The sequence below is a fragment of the Protopterus annectens genome, chromosome 3.part0 (genome assembly GCF_019279795.1).
Source record: "Protopterus annectens isolate FY-2018-M chromosome 3.part0, PAN1.0, whole genome shotgun sequence".
NCBI classification, from domain to species: Eukaryota; Metazoa; Chordata; order Ceratodontiformes; family Protopteridae; genus Protopterus; species Protopterus annectens.
This window is the reverse complement of record NC_056731.1, coordinates 1,377,572,773-1,377,588,651: the sequence shown is the minus strand read 5'-3', so window position 1 is coordinate 1,377,588,651 and position 15,879 is coordinate 1,377,572,773. Positions and strand designations below refer to the sequence as shown.

Genomic DNA, 15,879 nt, shown 5'->3' with positions numbered 1-15,879 from the left:
TCACATTTTGTCAGGGGATTCACAGTTCTCAGAAATGATCCATTTTTTTCTGCTTGTTAACCTGGTATGCCCACTGGGCACAAGTTTTCTTTTTCAGTGGCTTGCTCAGAGTTACACAACTAACAAAAAGAGGTGGAAGGAATCAAACCTGTAGCCTTTATTTATTTATTTTTACATTTCCCTGGGTAGGTATGCTGGTCTGTGGACCTTTTTCAGACATAACCCAAAGTGGGAAGCAACATGAAGCAACATTTACAAGAGGTAGAAATTCAAGGTACCACGAAGTTGCAATGCAAAGCAAATTCTACTATTAAAACAAGAAAGTATCAAGCACATTAACAGCTCAGAGACTTAATCATCTAACTAACTGCTAGACTACCCATTCTACACTGCTTTAGTTACCGTCTATCCTTTCAAATGTCAACAACAAGGCATCAGTTGTATGAGATATGTTGTCCCTGGGGTAATTTTCCAGGACAGAGTTTCTGTGCTGCAGATAACCTCTCATTTTAAGATGACAGGGAGGAAGTGGAGAAGTACAAATCAAATGAAAAAGATACTCTAACACGAAGTCTTCCAGTTCTGCACAAATAACTTACTGAATTATTGTGTTTACTTTACTTCATACTGAAATTTTGCTTTATTTTCCATTTGTCCTCCACTTCTACGCTAGTTCTCAGCACACAAAAGTCAAAACCATGGAAAGAAGTAACAGATTCAAGATTCTGAATGCCAACCATATTTCACTTCCGTGGCACAAAATGGACTGCAATGTCATGTTGCGAGTGGGTGCTTGATGACAGTTTAGAGGGACATTTCAGGTCCGAGGTCTGCAATTCCTGCAAAGATGGCGACCATGAAAGAGAACTGTGCTTGCTTTTACACTACAGAGCCCTCAAATGTGGCAATATTCACTTAAGATGTGTTAGTTGTGGATGGGTGGGAGAAGACATCAAACACGCAAGGAGAGCATGCGTCAGTCTAGCTAGATGTCTAAAAGTAAATTTAGTACATTTTAGCAGTTTTCATTCAAAGTAGGTAACATTGAGGGCAACACCACTGCATCCTAATTAGACAGAGCCTATCAATAATATTGGCATTTCCACACACAGACTGTTACCACTGAAAAGCTTCAGCAGAGTGCATTGTAAAAACATGAACTAACAGTGCTGATTCTTGCAGAGATGACATTCCAGGTTACCATCTGCAAAGCTGCTTTAATGTATTCCTTGCTGACATATCAAAGCTGCTTTTCTCACCTATATTTCTGCTATGCTACATATTATTCTGTGTAAATTTCTTATGAAACCACTCTGAACAGCAAAGCTGAAACCCATTTGTTATCATCTAGATCTACCGGAGGCAAAGTTTTGCTCCAGTCTTGTTCTTCCACCAGTCTTTTACATAAATCTGTCTGATATCAGCATGAAGTACTTCTTTTACAGAAAGATGTTACCACCAGCAACTTCAGGCTATGCTGTACCAAATCCCTTAAGTAGAGAAGGCCAACCCTTTCTCCAGCAATGGCAAGTGTGCCCCTGCCATATGAACTCCTCCAGGGACACAGCTGTCTCCAACAAGCAGTAATACAGGACTTGGAAGGGTACAACTTGCTCTTTAAGTAGTCTAGTACTCTACTGCCCAGTCCTAATACTCTGAATAACTCCCAGGTCTACTTATACTTTGTGAAAAGACTGATATCTCTGTTTTATACACTCCTTACAATCAAATCTTTGACTCTAAAAGAAAACGGAAAACCATTTAAACATCTCAAAATAGTATTCCTTGCCCTTCAAGCCCATTTATTTATTTACTGATCCCTCACAATTAATAATCTTAAGCGTTCATCTCCATGGCTTCCCACAAAAAACTGAACCTACCATGCCCTACCACACACAAAAAAACTGACCCCTTCACCCAATAGTTTAATCAGCAGTTAAAAGAATCTCACCAGGAACACATACAGCGGGATCACCCTGCAAGTGATTTGTGGTCAGTTGACCCACACAGCCCATCAAGCTCAGTTCTAGAAAGCTGCATGGAAATGCGATGTGTGCTTATCACTTGCAAGATGACTGGGCAAGGCAGAGATAATGCTAGTCAAGTGATGTGCAGATGTGGGATAGATCAGGATGTACCACACCTGACAGTGGAAACTGGCTTCTGAGATGCGAAATGTCACCTCACTGTTGGAGTCAATCCTTGAGTAGGATGTTGAAAATAGCAGCTAGGCATAGATAGTCTTATTGCTACAGACCACATTGACTTGGGAACCAAACTTAATTGAGGGGGGTCTCTCTCCTTCACTGGTGCCAACTCTTACAAATGACCTCAGGTGAGTTTAGTAAAACAAGACCTCAACTGGGTACTGTACAACAAGAGATTATGCCAATAGACAACAAGGTTACCTCAATATGACTGTGGCATGCAGAAGGAAAAAAAAACTCTTACATAGTTGTTAAATACATATGCATAAACAAAAAAAAGTGTGTGGTCTTCTCACAGACTGCTGGAGCAACACTTGACAGGGTACCATCTACTGACTCTGCAGTTCTATTGGAAGATTTCAATGGAGAATAAAGGAACAACCTGGAGGAGCACAAGAGAGAAACCGCTTGTCTGATCTGAACCTGAACAGTGATTACTGGACGTCTATGCCAGTAATGGAAAATCCATAACGGACACCATGTGTAAACAAACATGGAGGTGTTGGACAGGCTACACTTAAAGAAATCCCAATCCCTCAGAGCCACACGCTCCAGTGATCTAAACCTTGTCATCACAATAAACAAAACATGCTGGAGGGATAGGTTCCTGACCCAGAGACTCTGGAATAGACTGCCCATACATGTCAAGCAGAGCGCCTCTTTGGCCCTCTTCAAAAGGAACCTTGACGACTGGATGGGAGAAAGGAAATTCACCCCAGGGGTCACGTCAGTCGCCCTGCTAGACAGGGGTCCAGGGAAGTAAATAGTGTGGGAAGAAATATCCAGGGAATTGTTATGGCTAGGCTTGTATAGGCCCTAGGGCTGATAGCCTAGTACCAACCTATGAACCTAAGAACACAACATTGCTCATAACTGTAGTTTGTACCTGAACATCTTGGATCAAAAATCTGAAGACTGATTCTGTAGATGTATCACCTGACCTGAGGTCATACATTCTGGACACTTGGGCCAAGAGAACTGCTGAGCTGCCACATGATCACTAGGGATAACTTGTGTCAGACAACCAGTGTGGATCTGGAGCCTACATGCATACTGATGGCATCCTGGGCATAGCAGATGTTTCTGTGTGGAATGAATTTAATTACCACATCTGGAAGTGCTTTTCTCAACACCAGGGTAAGCTGAACACAAGTCCAAAAGGACCCTGGTTCAGTACCTCATAAGTTAAGCATGACAGTATGAAACACTAGCCAAAAGGTTGTCAGTGCTTCTCATACTGGTAACTCTTAGGACTCAGTGGTGGACACTAGAGTAGGAAAAAAAACATCAAACAAGGCTTTCCAGTGTAGTGTCAGCAGAGGTATCTAGATTTGACCACTGGTTACCAACAAGCCGGGAAGACAGTAACCATGACACTTGTTGAAAAGAAGGCTTGTTTGCAATGGCAAGGCCACAGATAATAAATTAATGACTTTCAAATGAGCACAGGTAGCTTCTGCCAAATTATCCAGGGACTCAGGGTAAGTGGAAGTGCACAATGACCCAGCTGTTTTCACCAGGACAGAAAACATTGACCTTGAAAGGTAAGTGTTAGGAAATGGAAAAAAAAGCACTAAGGAACTCCTGAATCCAGTGGACATGTCCTCCTCCTTCTTTAAGGGGACACAGCAAGTAGCAAATGGTGGGATTAGGTGCTTTCATAGGTGAGGTTGTTGTGGCAATTAAGCAGCTCTGAGGTGGCAAGACTGCAAGTGTTATTGACTGTCAGATGAAAATGGTTAATGTCCCTTTTCAATTTTGAGTGGAGGATGGGCTCAGCACTACCACAATGAGGCAGTGGTCTCCATTTTCAAAAGGGTGCATAAGATGGTGTGCTCCAATTACAGAGAATTTACACTCTCCAGACACTTTCAGAAATCCTGTGCTAGGATGTTGGAAAGGAGACTACATCCAAAATTCAAGCCTCTGATTCAGGTCAGTGTCGATTCTGTCCTGGATGTAGAACTGGTAACCTCTTTGCCCTTGAAAAAAAGATACTGGAAGGGCCAAGGAAGTTCACCATTATGGTCTATGTGCGTTTTTTGGACCAGAACCACTACAACAGTACTAGGTCTGAATGCCGCTGCTGCATGATATCTGGTCCCTGTACCTGTGGAACAAGTACTACCTCACTCTTAAAATGTCAAATGTATTTAAGGTGGGCCTTGATTCTCCTCCTGTCTGAGACATTTGCAGAAAAGATACCAAGTCACAAAAGACACAAATTAGGCTTAAAGTGCATCACACTTGGAAGATATGAAGACTGAGTATTTGCCATATGCAGATGATGTCTGCTTGGCTTTAAATAACTCTGGCATATAAAGCAAAGTTTTACTACTGTTTGTGAAGCAGACAGAATAAAAATAGCACCTTCAATTCACTGGTCATGGTGGTCAACCTGGAAAAGTGAGGATTACTCTCCACAGATGAGATGAGAAAAGTTTAAGCATCCTGTAGTCTTGCTCATGACTACATGTAGAGGGTATCAGGAAATTAGCCAACAGAAGACTGTAATACATGCAGTACTGCAGAAGAATGTGGTGGTGAAACAATAGTCAACTCACAGGATGAAGCTCTCAACTTACATTTCTGCCTATGTCCCTAAGCTCACCCATATCACAATCATTGGGTATTGACCAAAAGAATGGCATCACAGATACAAGAGATTGAAAGACTATTTCAGTTGGAATTGTTCTTGGAATACACAGCTATTTCTTTTCTAGACTGACAAGAAAAACAGTTAAGGTAGTTTGTGCACCTAGTGAATATGTTCACGTCAGGCAGGGCACAATGGGGGAAGCTGACAGGGAATGACTGAAGATCCCACAGGATTAGCTGTGTATAGCTGCTGGCAATAGTGCAGTTTTGGAATCAATCAGCTCAGTTTACTAAAACATTGGTCTTTACCAAAACATCACAACTGCTATAGTTACTGTCTTCCTGTTATTTAAAACAAAAAACACAACTTTATCTAGTACCCTTTACATTCCAACTATGACTTTTCAAGATATGCTAGTACAACTAGCAACATAAAATGAAAAGTAGTCTGTGAGACTAACCCCAAGTACATGCATTTCTTTCTGTGAAGATGTACAATTTGATCCCAAACCCATGGCACTGACGTACGGGTGAGGGCCAGCACACCCTTGTTAACATGGCTTTCATAGAGTTATTGCAAGTTAGAATTATACTTCATAGCACAAGTATGCTCTTATATTAGGTGTATGCATCTCCAACCCATTCCATTAGTATAACTGTACTGTGTCAGCAATGTCAACATAATTTACTTATTTTCTCAGAAGCAAAATATAGAAGATTTGTGTGAATGTACTATGCAGACTCTAATTCCTGATACTTCAATGCTCCTGCCAAGTCATTCTGATTTTGTGTTGCTATGTTGACCAAAACTATGAGCATGAATGGTAGCTGGATTATGCTAGTAATGAACTACTGCGAATCTGTTGAACACTGATGAAATGGGATGACAATGGAGGATTTCCCTTCGCTTAACAGACTGAGTTCACATATAGGAAACATTACTTTCTTAACAGCTATACACAGCAAAATTTAACTTTAAAGCCCACGCAAGTTCAGAAATTCATTTCTCAGCTACCCCAAATCTAAAACTGTACCCTCAGATTTAAAAACAGACCCAGACAATGTCTTTTAAAATACAGACCCTATAACTAAGGACACTGTAGTTTATTAAATTAGCTATGGACTGCGGTGTTGCTTTTAAGTGGTATACATCGATCAACCATGTCAAGCCCAAAAGTCTTAACTGAAGAACGTCAGATTGTTTGCCACCCACTTTTAGGTATCCTTCTGTAGAAACACTGAAAATAACTAACTCACTAACTCTGCAAAGGATGTGGCCAAGTTTACTTGAGGCTAGAAATCCCTGACTAAAATCCTGTCTGATTAGAAGGCTAGTAGAAGCTTCAGGTACCATGCGGTCTGCCATGTCCAGTTTAGCTTACAATCAACCACAGAAGGCTGCTGTATATACTACAGAAAGGTGATGTGCAATAATTAAATGAAAAGGGATCCACCCATGAAAATGCACATTTATAACAACTCGTCATTATCCTTGTACTCAAGAGTGCAACAATGATGCTCAAACTACTGCTGCAACATTTAGAGCTACTTATCTTCCACCAGGAAGGCTCCTCTCCTATACAGGTCAACATCTGAAAAATAGAACTGCCAGTCAGAAAGCACAACTGGTGTCACAGTCTGTAATTTGTTCCTAAAACTGACAGAGGAGGTGGTGGAATTATTGCACAGAAAATGGAACCTGCCAGATCATTTGTGTTCTTTACATATTAAAAAAAAAAAGAGTTACTCTAAACTTCACTTACAGAATGACTTAAAGTGGTATTGGGACAACGCAATGAGACAACCTCCCAAAACTGTATGCAATGTAAAACATTACTTGAGTGCATTATAAATGCAGTAACACTGTTACAGATGTGAGACATCATCTGCAGTTAATAATACTGACAAAGGTAAACAAGCCCATGGAGTTTCTCACATGGTGTGTCACTCTTTTTATTATGACTGCAGCACTGTTATAGCTGGCTCTAATGTCAGCCACATAAGGGCCTCATTATACACACAGGCCCTGCCTCTACTTTGAAAATGGCCTATCACACTAACTTAGAAAGCAAGAACGCAGACAAGCTATGCCAGAGAAAGAACTTTAACAATATCTGGTTTTGTTCTCAGTGTCTCAGTTTGTGTCTATGAGCCTTGTCTTAGTTCATGCTATTATTTAAAATTGCCAAGCTTGATTGTCTTACTTTTTTCTTATTGTTAAAATAACTGTAGATGAAACACTGACTTACACACATGAAGAATGTTTGCAGCAATTTTGTAATAGTCAGGTATGAATATGATGAGAAGCCAGCCTCAGGAATAACAGTTTTTTTTTTAAACTGAATATTGCTGACTTCAGTTCAGCAATGGATTCTGACTGCTAGGTATTCGGGCATGGTGTGACAATATAAGTACTCTTGCTCTGACCATCAGCTGCTCGGTGTTGTTCCTAACTTAGTGCAACCAGCAGTACCCCCCAGAATGAGACTGTCATGGTCACTGGTGAATTGGAAAAGGAAAGTGGAAATGTGCAGCAGAACAACCAGAAGCATTGCATATGCTGTCTATATGACAGGGATTTTTGTTATGACCTAACTGGGTAGAGCTGCTAATTTCACGCACATCACAGCATGTACTGTCAGGTAACTAATTCACTGGCAATCAGATACAGCATTACAGCACTGTCCTCATCAGCAGTGGAGACAAAAACACCACTCTCCCTCCCAGAAAAGGGCAGATGACAATTGCTGCTCATTCCCTTCCCTCCTTGCTAGCTCCTCTTTCTCCTAAGCCACTAATGAAAGTCAGGTTACCTGGGTCTTAAGTCACTTCTCCATCACTCTATGCCATACCATGAGCCACAAAAATACTTTAGATGGTGACAGGTAAAATCCATTTTGTGCAGGGTGGAAGACGCTGTTGTTGCTGGCAGTTTATGTCATGTCACTGCAGACCTCACTCTGCCCGATTTCACTGTGCCATCTAGCATTCCATCAATAATTTGGTAATGTACAGTCAAAGACCAAATCATAGTTAAGTACCTGCACAGGAACCAGCAATTTAAAAAAAAGGATGCTGGGAGGTGCACTACATACCAGAAAAATTAAACATAAATGGAAAATCATGTCATTGCTGAATAGCTCAAATAAGAGGTGGTAGGTGGATTTTCAGTACTAACTGAATTTTACAAGTGTGTGGTAGTTATGAAAGGGTTCCTATTATGTGATCGAAGATGCACTCTTGATCGATCGAACTTGAAAGCACGAAACGGCAAAATAGCGAAATGGCATTTAAGCGATTTCCTTCTTTGGGAAAGAAATCGCTTGGCTGCCTCCGTTACTTTGTCGTTTTCATCACTGTAGTGCAATCTCATAGTTGGTATATTTAAGTAGGGGGAGTGGGGGGTGAAGCCCCTCACTTTATGTAATGTTTTTTTTCTTTTGTGGAACAGCGATTTTTCTCCCTTGGAAAAAAATCGCTGTTTTAAGTCTTTGGGATTGTAAGCTTTCACTTACATGGGGTCGATAAATCAGCGTATGCTTTTTTAAGAGTTCGCTGATTTAATATAGACCCTTATGGAACACATTGGCAGGTGTCTAAAGCATTCTACTGCTAAAGGTCTGTCAAGTAACTCCTTAGGTTTTTTACTTTAGTTGGATTGCCACTATTAAACGCCCGAGTTACACAACAGATAAAAGCTTTCATTTATAAAGCAGGTTAGCTGGCCAAACTACACCTGATGTTGATAATCAAGACAAGACTGCAGCAATGACCTACACAGCACTTCCTAAATCAAAGACCCAACAATGCAGTGCATGACAAATTTTTTTCAGTGTGTGTGCGCGTGTCAGTTAGCAACAAAACTGACATTTATGTATGTATGTATGTATGCATTTACTTACTTACCCTATTATTTGTTCTAACAGGTAAGTGGTACACATACCCTATTTAGTCATCACCTGTGTCACAAGGCAATCACATATGTAACATATAAATGTATTTATTAGGTAAGAAAACTGCTTAGATATTCCATTTCAACTTTCTAAAAAGCACAGCCTTGGGAAATTCACCACCCCAACCTAACCTCATTCCGTCTCTCTCTCTCTCTCTCTCTCTCTCACAACACATACTTCCTCTCCCATCCAAGATACTTCTGCTTCACATTTACAAGATGACCATATATGACCTTAGTGAATGCTCACACTGATGGATAGACTGTCCAAACAAGGAGACCATCTAAACTAAAAGCGTGGGATTCTTCACTGCACTTCAGCCAAAATTCATCATAGTTTGAGTACTGAGTTCAACAGCTAGGACTACAGGAAGCTGCTATACATGTTTCAGTCAGTACAACAGTTAACAGTGAACTGCTGAGCTACGAAGACTTTCTCCATTACCTGGGATTAACAAATGTATAAGACCTTACAAAGGGTAACTACAGACATTCCCTGCTGCACATCAATCAGAATCTAATGCTGGAAATCCTTTTTTAGAGGGGTGTCAGATAATAAAAGCAAGTGGTAACTGCTGTACTGTCCTAGCCTTGAAGAGATTTACTCTAGTTAAGTGTGTGGCTCTGCTAAGGAGTAGAAAATATTGTGCTTTTAATTCTAAGGCAAATGTTTTTCAGAAGGTAGAAATAATTTTTGTCACTGTTGTGACTAAATGCTACACCCATCTCATCCATAAGACCTTGAATTCTTATCCAGTACCAATTTCTAAAGACAGCCTCTCTTAGAAGCTTGTACATCTTATTCAAAAAAGGCATAAAGGAAGGAATCTCAAAGAATAATGCACCACTTTAGAAACAGAGGTGTTGTCTTTAAGGGAACAGAAAGTATCTTCCATAGAGAGAAAAGAGGAGGTGCAACTCAGAAGGACCTGGGAGACTCAGCCTAGCTTACTGCAAGAACAGAGTTGACAAAAGGCAAATAAATGGTCATTAACTAAGGAAAGTTGCATAAGAAGTTTTGTGCCAAATGTAGCAGTGAGGTGCACAGACACTACCATGACCAAAGACAGTAGTCTGGAAACCTGAACTATGCAAATTAAATGTGGAGAGATTTCCACTGGGTTCACATCTGCAAAATATAACAGTGACATCTGCACTGAATGCAAGGATGCATATTTTCATAGTGACAGCTGTACAAAACATATTCAAAAGTAAAATATAAAGATGCAATTACATGTAGTGGGTGTAAAAGAGCTTGTTCTTGGAACACCTTGTGTAGTTGGAGGAGGTGGCATCGTTGGAGGCGTCAACCTGGACTGTGTCTTCACATCCGCAGGTGAATCGGGCATTGTGGAGCGCTTCTCCGTGCGATCTGAAAGAGACCAACAATCCAAAATGAAATCCCTTACATCCATCAGTGAGAAGCGTTTCTTTACCAGTGAAAAGCATTTAAGTATAAAACAGCATATTTACATCAGCTACGGCCATTTTTTACCAGCAATCCACATTACATAACAGATTCCTACTTGAACATTTACTTTTTTTTTTTTATAAACACAGACCACACTTTTTCAGTGCAATTTTTAAATCAAATAGAGCCTGTGACCCTGAATTTAAGGAACGCTTTTCCAAACTACCTTGAATGGGTGTTGCAACTGTCCATCATCCCATTACCATTCATTTTAAAAACGTTTATTAAGTTGTACAGATCTAAGAAAGGTTTTGTTTTCAGAACCTCCTAGAAAAGTCCCTGGATATCTTTAAGACTGGCTTTTACTTAACACCACAATGATGCCACCTTCCCAAATAAGAAGTGGTTGCTTCCTGCAAGATTCAACAGATGCGTTTTCTTCAAGGTTTATCATGGCTTTTGCTAATTTACCACTTTACAGACCTTTATAAAAAAAAACACTGTACTGCAGACTACACGAACACAGAAAAAAGGGGGGGGTTGGCTATACACACTGGTTTGGTTAAGTGCAAAAGCAAACAGATGCAGGACATCCTTAAACTACAGAAAAAGCAACTTTAAGATTTTGGCTTTCAGGTTCTGCTACAAGGCAAAAATGTGTTGAACTGCAAATGTCAACACAATAAAGCCCAATGACAAATACAAAAGTCAAGCCCAGACTTAACCTTCCAGCCATCCAAACACAAGAATAAAGGCAAGAGGAATTTAATTAAATCAAAAACAGCATCTACAACATTTGGTCTGAGCAAGGCTACTTACTAGAGTTTAAAAAAGACATTAATTTTTGGTGCCAAAAATTTAGGGGGGGGCGAGAAAGAACATTCAGCCTGCAAGGACAAAATGGTCATCTTTCATCCTTCGTCATGTAATTCTCCATAGCTACATACACATCTGGGGTACGCTGCAAGAGGCAGTGTGTTATAAGAAGCTATTCAAAGTTTAGTAGCCACTGAGTCCATCTCCGTACTCTGGGTAATCAACTAGCAGAGGTATATAAGAATGTTTACATGTTTTTGTGTCCCATATGCTTAAGCAGCATACTCTTTAGCCTGGCTATGAGTTAAAGACAATACAAATCAGGCCTTTTGGCTTAATTTATTCAAAGCAAGATGGTAACATGCAACTATATGAACAGTGATGACAAAAACTCTTCCAGATGACACAAAGTAATTTTATTTATTTGTATTTGTTTGCCAAGGCAGTGTGCTGATCTCAATGGAGCGTTAAGCAGGCACAACCTAGGTGAATTGGACCCCACAAGAAATGAACAAAACATATTTACAAACACAAGGAAATGCTAAAAAAAAAATATATATATATATATATATATATATATATATATATATATATATATGGGTCTAGGTTAGAACGTCGACAGATGGGAAGACCGACAGCGAAATCACCGACGCGAGAAGATCGACGGATGAAAACACCGACGCGGAGAACACCGAGATGGGGAAAGGATGTGTAAGTATGCGGTAGTGACGGACGTTAGGGTGCGAGTAAGGTAAGTGTGCGATGTTGGCGGTCTGTAGGGGTAGGGGTGGGTTAAGTGAGTTAGGGTTAGCGCGAGTTAGGTAAGGGTGCAGTAGTGAATGTTTTGGGTTAGGGCGGGTTAAGTGAGTTAGGGTTAGGCGAGTTAGGTAAGGGTGCAGTAGTGAATGTTTTGGGTTAGGGCGGTTAAGTGAGTTAGGGTCAGGAGCGGGTTAGGTTAGTGTGCGATAGTGACGGACCTTAGGGTTAGGGTTTCGGTTAGGGTAGTGGATAGTTGTGTATGTAAGGTTTAGTGTTTGTTTGTTAGGATTTAGGTGTGCTTGTGTTGTGTGTGTGTGGTTTTTGGTCAGGGAATTTGTTTTGTTTATTGGTTGTTGGATGCTGTGTTGAGTGTGTGTGGTGTCGTGTTTGTGAGCTGTCGATGATGTGGTGTCGGTGATGTCGTTGTCGATGTTGTGTGCTGTCGGTGTTATAACCTAGAACCATATATATATATATATATATATATATATATATATATATATATATATATATATATAAATATATACATACATATTAACACATGCAAGAATATGCTACAACATTTAGTTCAAGAAGCAGTTTACAATATCAAAACATGAATGGAAAAATGGACTTATGCTTAGCAGAGCTTTCTGGATAAGATGCAGCCATAATTCCTTAGATGGCTTATGCTATGGGGACAGAAGCATATTATATATAGACCTATGAAGACATTAGAAGAGGTAAGTGAGAACAACTGCAGGAAAGGACACCATGGGGAGAAGACAGAGAAAAGGTGAGAGATGCATGTAGATGTAAGAGGAGAAAGACAGGAGTAGTGTAAGAGAGATGCAAAGAGAAGAGGAAAGCAGGATAAATGAGAGTAAGGGATAAAAGGGCAAGAAAAAACTGCAGGATTAATGCAACATGACCAAGTGAGTGCAGCTGCACTTTGGGTGAAGAGGTGTTCCTTGAGTTGTTGTAATACATTGCAATATGGGCTGAAACTACATAACACACTGTTTTTAAAAGAATGTTCTGTAGACAGGACTAGCATTAGTTTCCCATGTGTCTGTTTTACATAACGTTTTGCTCTTTTGTAATCTCCATGGCTAACGGGTAGTAACAGATGGCTGCCAGAGCGTTAAGCTCTGCTGCAATTTTTTTTTTGTTTGCTGAACATCTGCCTGGATTGGTCACTGAGCTTGTTGCGTTAGGACTGCATTTCTCCTATGGCTAGAGTGTTGCAAACTAAAGTCTTCTTGTTGGAATGGACTGAAGAAATGAGTGACAAGGCTGCTGATGTTCTGGGAATCATCCTCGAGTCTTTGGATTCATCCTGTCATTGAAGCAGATGGAGAGCACAAGTGAATATGATATTTCCATTTCTGATGGTTTCATGGTCGGAGAGAAGATCTATTTCTATGAAGATGCATCGTATGAGTGACTGTTTAATAGAATTTCTGTCAATTCCTGGGACTCATTTACTTAATACCATATCAGGGGAATGTACCTTTATGCTTTTCTTTTTAAGTTTCATTGAATGATTCTAAAACGGCACTCTGCAATGCTTTTTAATGCCTCTGAATTCAGATTTTTAATAACATTGTTGGCATAATACTGCTTTGGTCTTGCTTTTTTGGATGTTTACACAATTAATGGCTGTTAAGCTCGTTTTACCTGGACAATGCTCAGTTGTCTTTTATTTTTGTTAAGATCTGTTTGTCCCATGGTTATTTTAATATTTATGGTACGATGGCAACATTGCACTAGTTTTTAGAACTTCATATTGCAGATTTTTCTTCACCTGCTCTTATAAATGTTTGGACAAAATTATCATGAATCATTTTTGAATTTATTGTCATTGCTCAATGCTTTGTAAATAAAAGCACTGTAATACACCTGAACTTGCTCTTCTTATCTGCAACTTCATAAACCGCTGCTGCAGAATTAATTCTGATTTAACAAATTACATACTCCAGTTTCAACTCAAACAGGGTTTCAACTACAGGTAGCTGCGGATAGATGCCTGGCTAATTTAAGGGTACAGTGATCATTTCTCTTGTTCTCCAATAAATGTGAAGGAGATGAAACAGCTACACAGCATAATTTTAAAATGAGCAATGGCAGCATTCAAACACGTTTTTAACATAACAGTTTATTTTTCTTTGCTGGTGAAACAAGACATATAAAAGGCACCTTGCCAAACATTAAAATTATAAAGCTACCTCATTTGCGGCATAACAAGTGGATGAAGCAACTGTGCCCTTTGTTGACACATGGCATACTGGTCAGGTTTCCTATAGGCACTAATGACTTAGCTTCTACCCACACAATCTTCCTCTCCATTCCACTCAACAGAATGCAGAAGGTGCATCATGTATGAAAAGGTCCAGGAAACAATCTGGTGCATCTGACATTGTCAATTTTCATTCATTCCTCAACTAACAGGATCGGATCCGATGCTCGGATCCAACTCAGCCATTTTACTAATAACACCAAAAACTCCCTATAAGGCAACAGTGGCAATAAAGCAGTAACCAGTTCAAACCCACATAAAAAAAACTTTAATGATTAAAAATACACAAGTATAATCCACAAAGTTAAGCGCTTTCATCTCAGTTACAAAGACTTCATCAGAACTATCAACACAATTAATAACACTTGTTTAAATACCCCTAAACAAATCACCTTTTCAGTTAAAAATACTTCATAATTGTAACAGAACATCTAAAATTCATTCACAATGCTCCTTCCTAATTTAAATATTTAAAGGAATAAACATTGAATTTTAATATCATGAATAAATATACACATTAAAAAACATATACAAAGATTAATATTACTGTTGTGTTCGAAATACATACAACCCAATTTCTTGTAAGAACACTATGATGTTTATACTTCTAATTGTTTGAATTTCAGGGCAAAATTTATAGAGCAGCTTTCATTTAATCCAGGCTAACTTGCAGCATTTAAAACAAGTTGCCATCTCAGTTCCCAATTAATGTTCTCCTGTAATAAAACCCCACTAATCTTTAGTAATTTGATGAATGCTATAAACTTAAATACATGTGTAGGATGTTCCACTAAATGCCTAAATAAGGCATTTGAACTTTTTTTCTTTTTTAATGTCCATATATTCTTTCTTTCAACTTTCTATAAATCTTACCTACATAGAAAGCGGAACATAACTGACAAAGAGCTATATACACAACTCTTTTAGAGTCACATGAAAAAGTGCCCTGTTAAAATGTACATCTTTCCCTGCACAATAATGTGGTCTGTCACTAAAATGTGAGTACATTTTGGGCACCTTCTACACTTGACCATCCAAAGTGGTCTATTTGTTTTTACCTTTTTGGGTTTTTCTAATAACTTTCAACAGACCTATCCTTCCTGTGCAATACTGTGGGTTTATTCCCCACCAAATCAAATACCTGGTTGCCTGCAGAAAATGCTGCACAATTCTTTCGTAAAATATTAAAAATACCATAACTATCCAAAGTATATGTAGAAATGAAAGCCTTATGTTATATAGCAGACATATTAAAATCATTATTCTTGTTACTATTACCTTCTCTTAAAACACCACTAACAGTAGGAATATGTTCTGTCATATTAACAATCATCCCTTTAACGTTAACTAACTATGGGGTGCACACCCCATGAGTTCTAGTTAACACTATCTCATTCTTAATGTCATTCACAAATTCATTAGGATAACCTCTTTTTAAGAGCATGCCTACAATGTAATTACATTCCTCCAAAAACGTCTCACCTTCAGTTACCATCCTAGCTGATATAACCAGCTGGCCCTTGCCCACGGGTTTATATCATAAGATCAAAAGAGTAAAACACTGAATAGTAGAACATCGAACTGCTAATCTTGAAAGCTGATAATTTAGAAAGCTGAAAACGGAAACCCCGGATTCTTATAGTTGACCTTCCGAAACGCACACCATGACGTCACTGTGAAATGTTCCATATGCATAACGTATGCAACGAACTACTGTTTTATAGCAGCAGAACCACTAAAATTGTATTATACAAAAACTGATACACGTATTACCATATGTTCTCATTAAACACCATAACATCATTAGTACGTACTGTAATTACACACTATAAAAGTACACACTATAAAAGTAAGCCTT

General features: G+C 39.2%; 1 protein-coding gene across 10 annotated transcripts in view; it reads right to left on the bottom strand.

The window, feature by feature from the left end:
• The window catches only part of RUNX1T1 (RUNX1 partner transcriptional co-repressor 1), a 771,548-nt gene that overhangs the window by 207,548 nt on the left and 548,121 nt on the right, over nucleotides 1-15,879 (bottom strand). For all 10 annotated transcript variants that reach the window (XM_044065460.1, XM_044065459.1, XM_044065462.1 and 7 more), the window contains one exon: nucleotides 9,992-10,129. In XM_044065460.1, coding sequence (XP_043921395.1) covers nucleotides 9,992-10,129 — 138 coding nt within the window. The remainder of the gene's footprint in view (nucleotides 1-9,991; nucleotides 10,130-15,879) is intronic.